Source organism: Moschus berezovskii, chromosome 1, assembly GCF_049115385.1.
Source record: "Moschus berezovskii isolate FMDL1 chromosome 1, NW_MosBer_1.0, whole genome shotgun sequence".
Classification (NCBI taxonomy): Eukaryota; Metazoa; Chordata; class Mammalia; order Artiodactyla; family Moschidae; genus Moschus; species Moschus berezovskii.
In genome coordinates, this window is record NC_142460.1 from 122406784 (window position 1) to 122417091 (window position 10308).

The 10308-nt window shown below is 36.3% G+C and overlaps 1 protein-coding gene across 3 annotated transcripts in view; it reads left to right on the forward strand.

The window, feature by feature from the left end:
* PDCD10 (programmed cell death 10) overlaps positions 1-8236 on the forward strand; it is a 44114-nt gene extending 35878 nt beyond the window's left edge. For all 3 annotated transcript variants that reach the window (XM_088839324.1, XM_088839325.1, XM_088839327.1), the window contains exons 6-8: positions 3314-3392; positions 3692-3774; positions 7170-8236. In XM_088839324.1, the coding sequence (XP_088695450.1) occupies positions 3314-3392; positions 3692-3774; positions 7170-7251 (244 nt within the window). In that variant the 3' untranslated portion in view covers positions 7252-8236. The remainder of the gene's footprint in view (positions 1-3313; positions 3393-3691; positions 3775-7169) is intronic.
* The last annotated feature ends 2072 nt before the right edge of the window (positions 8237-10308 follow it).

The following is a 10308-nucleotide window of genomic DNA, read 5'->3' on the forward strand; positions in this document are numbered from 1 at the left end:
GGCCTCCCTGTCCACCACCAACTCCCGGAGTTCACCCAAACTCATGTCCACAGAGTCGGCGATGCCATCCAGCCAGCTCCTTCTCGGTCGTCCCCGTCTCCTCCTGCCCCCAACCTTTCCCAGCATCAGAGTCTTTTCCAGTGAGTCAACTCGTCGCCTGAGGTGGCCAAAGTATTGCAGTTTCAGCTTTAGCATCAGTCCTTCCAATGAACACCCAGGACTGATCTCCCTTAGAATGGACTGGTTGGATCTCCCTGCGGTACAAGGGACTCTTCAAGAGTCTTCTCCAACACCACAGTTCAAAATCATCAATAGCACTGTACAAAATGCTGTGTGAGAAAGTACTCCTGTCAGATTACAAATGTCTAGATATTTTTGTATGTACTGGCAGACCTAGGTTTGACTTGCCAACAGTTTGCTTTGTGACCTTGGTAAGTTGCTTAGCTTCTGTGACTCTAGTTTCTGCCTATGAAGATGAGGGTAACAGTTGTGAATTGAAAATGGTATACATAGTGCCTTGCACAGAATCTAGCATCACAGCACATAAAGCATTGTGAAATAAGATTTGTTTTCTCCCCTCTATGAAGTTGAATAGGAAAAATGATTTGATTAATGCTTCTGTTTGACTACATATGAGCTTATGCAAATACTTTATAAAATTAGTTCTTAGGATACTTTCCAATTAATGGATAACTAGTGGAAACTGGGTTTAATAGTCCAGACATCTCTGCATTTATCTCTTTACCCTTATCTATATTTGAATATTCATTTTTGAGGGTTTGTAAGGGCTGGTTTTGATGATGGCCTCAAAATAGCTTTTCCAGGGTGTTCAGTCTGGACCAAACTGAACATGCAGCATAGGAATTTCCTTCCTGCAGTATGTTTGTATAAACAACATAATTACACAAATTTGGGTGACAGAAGTTCTACTGTCCCATGCAAATTTTTTGTAAGATGTATTACATTTCTTCTGATGCCTCTTGCCCTTTTCAGCATATATGTTTCCCCAGAGTTGTCCCAGTAAATACATGCAAGTTGCTAAAATTCCTTCCTACTCTATCCATCCTATATGTCTCTTATCGCAGAATTCATAAACTCCAAACTCTGCATGTGCTTAGTTGCTCCGTTGTGTCCAACTCTTTGCGACCCCATAGACTGTAGCCTGACAGGCTCCTCTGTCCATGGGGATTCTCCAGACAAGAATACTGGAGTGTGTTGCCATGCCCTTCTCCAGGGGATCTTCCAACCCAGGGATGCACTACAATTGTTTTACTCCTCAGGTTTTCCTCAGTTTTTTATTTGTTTAATTGAAATTTTGTGTGTGTGTCTGTGTGTGCACGTGCTGGTATTTTCTCTTAAGTTCACAAACCCTCAGGTTGTTAACTACCTTCTCTGGCTGCAAACCTTAGTGCCGTAAATGAAGATGCTATTCTGTGTACATACAGATCATCTAATATTTGACATAAATTGCTGCAGATTATCTTAAGAGAAGGCCAGACCTAAGGACAGACAATCTTGGTCTTTATAAAGCTCTGTGGCAAATAGTGGATCGAAGCTCAACTCTAGGTTCTGAGTTCCAAACAGTAGTTTCCAAACCTGGTTCATCATCTGAATCACGTGGGGAGCTTTTTTCTATTTTGAAGTACAGATTCCCAATATTCCATAAAGTACACTACAAAATATGGTTGTTTGTAAACAGCTGTCTGATTACTGTAATTTGCTTTATTGTATTCCTTTTGAATAAGCTTACTGTGGGTTTGAAGAATCTTCCCTATCCAGAGATTGGACATTTTTTAATTTTCTGAAATTGTCATTTTTCTCACATAATAGGATGGTTGTATGACACCGTCATTAAGCAGTAGGGGGCTTAATGCCTGTCACAGCAATACAGGGATACAACTTACCTGAAAACATAAAGGAATAGTTAATGTAACTAAAAATTGTTATTACTAGAGGTCAAAAAAAGAGAGTGGACAGGTGTAATTTCTATGTAAATTCATTGTCCTTTTTAAATATCTGATGTTTTAATGTTTCAGCCTGTTACCGATGTGTGACTTACAGGAGGTAATAAGGAAATATTTATTGAAATATTGAATTAGAAAGTCATTACTACTGCAGAATAAGCTAAAATGCTTTTTTATACCAAAAGCCTTTATATTTGTAATTTTTAGAATTTCCATATGCTTATTTACTAAAAATAAACTGTGAAACACACAGAAAAATCTGGACATGGAGCTTTTTGGTTTTCTTTAAATAGTTTAGCTGAAATGTTTTAAGTATGAAATAACTAAAATCTGACATTTGTGATTAAAAGGTAGGTAATAAAAGGTTGTGTTTTGGGTAGTCTAGATTAATGTTTTACTACTTCATATCTTTACACTTGCATTGCATTTGAACAGCAAAATTTGTAGCAGTTAAAAGCTAAGAGAATGGATATGAAAAAGAGAAGATTTACCTTAGAGACTGAGAGGCTGTTTGAGAATGCAGAATTACAATAAGTTCAGTTTGCTAGAATATTGCTATGAGGTTAGAACACGGAAATTGAAAAGGGCATAGATGGAAAAGATGTGAATTTTTAAAAATGATACAGGGATAGGAAGAAAAGTCAACTCAAATGAGAATGATTGATTTCTTCTCTCTTTAGAAAGGGGAGAAAAATGCTGATGCACATGTAGTCAAAGGATGATTGTTGGAAAGGTGAAGGTAGAACAATATTCTGATTTTGTCTCTCCCAGAAATATAAATATATTTTCTAAGGAAAATAGTGACAGCAAAGATTTGAAAGAGGAGAATATGTGGTTGTTAGAGAGGAGGCTAGATAAATGTGTCTTAAGGGAGAATAGTTAGATCTGAGGAGGAAATATTTTAAACATCGAAACAGGTCTATAATTTGAAGTGTTTTAAATACAGGAGTGAGTTGCATGTAATAGCAAAATTTCATATAATTGTTCATGAGATAGCAAAAGTGAATAATACAGTTGCTCAAATTCACCTACACGAGAAAGGAAAAGTCATAACAGGAAAAGATGAGAGAGGTCTCTTATAAATTTGAGTAGGTAATGCTGAATAAAATGAAAATGATTTGGGAAAGTTGATGTAGTTGTGTAGTGTTTCCTCAGCAGTGCAAGAGAAGCTGGGATCACAGGAGGATACAGGCTAAAAATCCCCCACTTAACCAGCCAGTCAAATATTTGGCTTGATACAGTGTTCATATGGTAATTAAGTGTAGTGATTCTTAAACATAGCTGTGTATAGAGACTTCTTTCAAATGAAACTGATTTTAAGAAGATTCTTTTTTTTCCTCACCCAACAGGGATATAGCTAGTGCAATAAAAGAACTTCTTGATACAGTAAACAATGTCTTCAAGAAATATCAATACCAGAACCGCAGGGTAAGTTTAGTAGAAACCTTGAAAGCTGCCACCCTAGATGTTGGTTTACATCTAGTTGTTTTATTGAATAATAAGACTGTTGAATTATTGAAAATGGTTTTGTATCATTAATGACTGGATTTGTCCTTGAATTTGAATGTGCTGTTACGTGTATTTAAGTGAATACTCCTAAAACTGTTTATCTGTAATATAAGATGTATTCTTAATTCTGTGTAATCTTCTGTCTCTGACTTTGGCTTTTGTGTTATTTCTCTTTTCTTGTTTTTTTTTTTTTTTCTTATTATTTTTGATGTCTGTAGGCACTCGAACACCAAAAGAAAGAATTCGTAAAGTACTCCAAAAGTTTCAGTGATACTCTGAAAACCTATTTTAAAGATGGCAAGTAAGTATTATCATTTGTCCCCCTTTTAAAATTGTAAAATTACGTGTCTTTCTATGGTACTGAAACCATATATATTTAACTCCTTTACTATACTATTAATACTTAAGCCAGTTACTAAGATAGACTGTTAAAAATGGAGAGGTGGTGGTTGATAATCCAGCCATGGCTGTAGTCTGGAGCTGCAGTTGCAGGCTTTTTCTGAGAAGGGCCAGATGGCAGATATTTTAACTGGGTGAGCTTGTTGCAGCTATGGCACTTCACCTCTACTGCTGTAGTGCAGAAGCAGCTGTAGACAATATGGAAACAAGTGAGCATTTTTGTGGCTGTGTTCTTATAAAAACTTACTTTATAGACACTGAATTGAATAATTTTCAATTGTCTCATAATATTTTGATTTTTTAAAAATGTAAAAATATCCCTAGCTTTCAGGCCGTTCAGTAGTGAGATTTGGCTTACTGGGCTACTTTACCAACCCCTGAAGCAGTGATTCTCAAACTTTAATAGCCTCAGAGTCATCTGGAGGGCTTGTTATAGACAGAATATTTTGGGTCCTACCCAGAGTTTCTGATTCTGTCTGTCTAGGGTGGGCCCAGGAATTAACATTTCTAAGAAATTTCTAGATATGGATGCTACAGGTCTGTTAAGAACTGTTGTACTATAGTTAAAACAGTGGTTCTCAATTCTTTTTGCACATTAAAATCACTTGTATTCAATGTTTTAAAATCCCAGTACTTTGACCCCACCTTCAGAGCTTCTGATTCCATTGGCTTGAGTGGGGCCAGGGTTCAGGTGTTTTTTAAAAGTGCTTCATGTGTTTTTAAAGGACCACAAAAGGTTGTGATCCACTGTCCTAGAAGAGAGGCTTTCTGTAAGAAAGTATACTAAAAAGGTAAATTAGACATTTCAAAATTTACATACACTTGGCTACAGACCATTCTAGAAAACCAAGAAATGCTATGTGATTTATGTATAATACACATGTACATATAATGTATAAACTGATCCAAAGGCTATGTCTTCTGCAGCCTCATACTTTATAGAGAATTCTTTGTACCTCAAATAGAATTTTGTGGACAAGACCATTTTCTATCAGTGCTTGAAGCAGAAGACTAAATAGTGATTATTTCAGCTATAGTTGGCAGGGAGCTTTAATATCCTGTCCCACCACTGACATTTTAAGATCCCAGTATCCATGTCAAACTGTTACAGTATTGTTGTAGTAATAGTAAAAAGTAATAAAATACATTAGAAAGGTATAATGATTTTCAGAGTAATTTTTAATAGTTCAAACTGAAATATTTCCATTTTATTATAAATTAAAGATATTGAGCTAAATATTATTAATGATTTTGTGTTGTTTAATACTGCTATTCAGGTTGTGTGAAGGAAAATGTACCTTGTTGATTTAGTTTAAAAAGCTGGCAGGTGTGTTCTGAAAATAAACTTACACCTGTTTTTTCTTGGTCTCCTCTGATAAGTCCAAATAACCAAAAAGCACATTTAAAGAATAATTTGCATTCAGAAGATTATTTATGATACTGATTAATTAAGAACAACATGGGATAAGGACATTAAAAGGTAGAAATTAATTTAGAGCATAACTTTGATTAACATGAGATTATCTACTCTCATCCCTGTTTGTACAGTAGAATCACTTGGGTTCAGTTTTTAAAAATCTTTGTCCTTGGTCCCAAAGTTATTTTTAACAGCTTAAACAGGCATATGGATTATTCAGGCTCCCTGCTACTACTTTTTCTCCATTCAGCAGCTTCTTTAAATTACCATTATTTGCATATGAATAACATCCCACAAGTTTTTTCCATGTGTCCTCAAATTTGAAAATTATTAATAAAGCCTGATCTTTGAGCCATTTTTCAATAGGATGAATTTGCATTGATTAATTTTTCCTAGGCCCCCTTTGTTGAGGAATGCCTAAGATAAAGATACTGTCAGCCCTTCATATCCACAGGTTCCAAATCCCTTTGTTATTGTTTAGTCGCTCAATGTCCAACTTTTTTGCCCCCCATGGACTGTATAGCCCTCCAGGCTCCTCTGTCCAAGGGATTTCCCAGGCCAGAATGCTGGGGTGGATAGCCTTCTCCCCAGGAGAAGGGGATCTTCCCAACCCAGAGATCAAGCCAGTGTCTCCTGCATTGCAGGCAGGTTCTTTACCACTGAGCCACCTGGGAAACTCCAAATCCCTGGATTCAATCAGTTGAAAATTTTTGGAGAAAGAAATTCCAGAAAGTTTCATGGCGTTTATATTGTACTTCAGCTATTTACATTGCATTTACACTGTATTAGGAATAACAGGTAATCTAGAGATAATTTAAAGTATACTAGAGGATGTGCCTAGGTTATGTGCAAATACTACACCATTTTATTTAAGGGACTTGAGCATCCACAGATTCTGGTTTCCAAGGGGACTCCTGGAACCAGTCCTTCTCTGATACTGAGGAGTGATTGTACATAGCTATGCTCCTGAGAAACTGATAAGGCCACGCAGGGGGACTAAGCATAAGCCCTGTGCTCCAGATCATATGAGGATGGGCTGATAGAAAATGTGGTTCAGAATGAAGTAATTTTTAAGAATATATTTTTACACACTGTCAACTCTTAAATATTGAAACCACATGACGATTTTGTTTTAAAAGTATATTAATTCTAAAAGTAACTCAATTTTTTTTTTTTGAAGGAAGGTAAGGATAGGGAGGGCTTCCCTGGTGGCTCAGAGGTTAAAGCGTCTGCCTCCAATGAGGGAGACCCGGGTTCGATCCCTGGGTCGGGAAGATCCTCTGGAGAAGGAAACGGTAACCCACTCCAGGATTCTTGCCTGGAGAATCCCATGGACAGAGAAGCCTGGTAGGCTACAGTCCACGGGGTTGCAAAGAGTCGGACACTACTGAGCGACCGAACGAACGGAAGGATAAGGATGAATCAGATTCAAAGTAATGAACCTTTTCCCAAGTATCATCCCATTGACAGATTTTGAGAATGAATATGGTATTTTAGCAGGTCTTATTTTGATAACTTCTGTGAAACCACAGCTGGAGACTACATTCGAATCCTCCTCTTTGGCCAGTTACATGTTCGACCTATAAAATGAACTTTGGTTGTTGAGGCACCACCCATCATTAGCAGCCCACCAACACCCTATTGCCAGGCAGGACCACTAGGGGGCAGTAACTCCTAGATAGTTTCCAGTGATGCAGGACACTTAACTTAAGCTGGGATAAAAGTTGCTGCTCAGTAATAACTTGCCTTTTTTGTTGTTGTTGTTGTTCCTAAGTTGATTTTATTGCTGCTGCTAGTCGGGCATTTTAAGTATAAATATTCTAAAAGGATTAATTTTTTGGATAAAATTAATGCTTATTCTTTTCTTTTTTTTGAAACAGGGCAATAAATGTGTTCATAAGTGCCAACCGACTAATTCATCAAACCAACTTGATACTTCAGACCTTCAAAACTGTGGCCTGAGAGTTGTATATGTTAAGAGATGTACTTCTCGGTGGCAGTATTGGACTGCCTTTATCTGTAAATTTTAAAGTTTGACTGTATAAATTATCAGTCCCTCCTGAAGGGATCTAATAATCCAGGATGTTGAATGGGATTATTGCCATCTTACACCATATTTTTGTAAAATGTAGCTTAATCATAATCTCACACTGAAGATTTTGCATCACTTTTGCTATTATCATTCTTTTAAGAATTACAAGCCAAAAGAATTTACGCCTTAATGTGTCATTATATAACATTCCTTAAAAGAATTGTAAATATTGGTGTTTGTTTCTGACATTTTAACTTGAAAGCGATATGCTGCAAGATAATGTATTTAACAATATTTGGTGGCAAATATTCAATAAATAGTTTACATCTGTTAAACATTTCTTTACTTGAAAAAATGCATATATATATGTGAATATATATATGATCAGAAGACCAAGACGACTTGGTGTAATGTCTAAAGAACTTCTAAGGGGAGCTTATTAGCAGTTTATTGGATAATAAAGCAACGAGAATTCCTATTTTTTTTGTCCTTAATCACTCTGGGCAAAAAGTAGTTGATGGAGATATTTTTGTTAGTTACTCTATTTGAGGTACTGAGTATTTTTCCAACCTTTGTCTTAAGAGACATATGAGAAGCAGATGGCAGTTTATAGTGTCTTCACATTCTGCTGCCATTTTTGAGCTCTGTGACAATGTAGATTAAGTCTTTCTGGTATGCTGGGCCCTAATAAGCTTTGCGCCTTTTTTCCATAAATAGCCACAACTAATAGTAATTTGAAGCTATACCAATGCTAGTTGGTTTGAAATTTCATGAGTGTTAATAATATTATATACACTCTTTAAATATGTACAGTTTTGTTTCACCATAGAGAAACTCTAAGGAAATTATGTATCAAGTATTCATGTTCAGTGATTTCATTTTTCAATTATGATAAAATAAAGGAAAAAATCAGAATTTGTTTATCTTTTATAAAGATTTTAAATGTTAATTTCTGTTGACAATATAAATTTTTTGCTATAATGCAATTTAGTTATTCTTTAAAATTTTCCCCCCATTTTAGACAATAGATTTTTAAAGAATTACTGTCATTAGCAATACATCCACTTAGCTGTAAGCAGGAAACGTGGAGGAAAGCAGACAAACTGATAGACAATTGAATGAAATAGTATAACTTACAGACACTAATTTTTTTTCTTCAGTGATACTAAGCTAGTAAAGCACATATAATTGGTGATTTTAATACTGTGTATTTTAGGCATAAGTTGTTTTTCATCTTGGAAGCAGATGAATGGTGATTTGCAAAACAGACTTGTGAATACATGAAGAAAGAAATACTGCTTTTCTCTTCTTTGAGCAGCAGACTTTTCTAATGTGAACGAGTACTGTCTTTCTTCCTGTCTCTCCCTCCTTACGAAAACTCTCCTGTTAACCAGTCATGCCTCAGCTCACCTGTTTTTTTTTAATGTCTTTTGCCTTTTTATTCTACTATGCAATATCTCCGTTTTTCTGTTTTCATGAAATTTATCTCCAGAAAGGAGGTTTAGTCTCAGGATAATTCAGTTTCTTACATGATCCTGGTGGTTTGTGTTTTGGGGTCAGGGAGTCAGATACAACTCCAGAGAACAGAAAAGTGGCTTCCGAGGGAAGGAAAAAAGGAGACATTCGTTGAGCACCTCTATATCAAGCATTTTTCTAGATTCATCAATTTCTTATAATTCTCTTTGACTTTGCCATCTGCCTTGCAATTGAGGAACTGGCTAAGAGAGCTTCAGTTACAAAACTGGTAATTGCTAGAGCCAGGATTTGAATTCAGCATTTGTCTCCAGATTCCACACTCTTTCCACTGAATTGTACTTTATCCATTGCCGAACATGCAGTGTTTAGAATACAGTTTCCTGACCAAGTTGACATAGCAAGAAATGAAAAAACATTGTGATGTCTTTTTCATAAATCTAAATTTATTTATTTTAAAGAGGCCTCCATTTGAGACCATACCCGTGTTTTAGATGTTTAAAATGCCTTCTCACAATATTTTTAAACAAAGTGATATAATTGTAGTTTGGGTTTTTTTCATGATTGCATTATTGTGATAACATTGTTTGGCAAAATGAGGTTGGTAACCCACTGTTACCTTGGGTTGGAAACCTAATGGCCTTCCTAATTGGTCACTAACTTTTCATATGGAAATAATTTCAAGTTGATGGCAAATTTACCAACACTTAGGAAGAATAGTGCAAAGAACATCAACACGTCTTTTATCCAGATTGACCTATTGTTAAGATTTTACCATTTTTATATTGTCGTTTGTTTTCCTTTCCTTAAGCTCCTGGGTCAGTTTACCCTGGGTCATTTCCTTGGCTCTTTTTTTTTCATGGTGTTTACTTGTGTTTTTGAAAAATACAGTCTTCTGTCTCTTGCCCCCTCCTCGCTTTACAATAGAATGTTCCTTATTTTGGGTTTCCTCATGATTAGATTCAACTTATGCATTCTTGGTCAGAATACTGCACGGTGTCCCATCCGCTCCTCACTGGTGTTAATTTTGGTCACTCGGTCAAGTTGGTGGTCAATTTCTCAAATGTATAGTTACTATTTTTATCTTGCACCTGATAAGCACTCTGAGGAAGTGGTAAAGAATCTGTCTGTCAGTGTAGGAGACTCAGGTTGGATCCCTGAGTGGGGAAGATCCCCTGGAAAAGGAAATGGCAATCCACTCCAGTAGTCTTGCCTCGGAAATCACATGGACAAGGAGCCTGGCAGGCTACAATCCATGGGGTTGCAAAGAGCTGAACGTGATTAGCGGCTAAATAGCAGCATCAATGTTTTACCCCCAGCATTTAGTATCCATTGATGATTCTTGCCTATTCAGTTTTTACTTTGATAGTTTCAAAATGGTGATTTTCCCAATGCCAGCATATCTTATGTACCAGCTGACAGTGTTCTACTGTCTAAATATGAACCTTCCTTTCTCTCCATCCTCTCATTCATCCATGTCTACCCACATGAATTTTTACAGTAACTTATTTTGA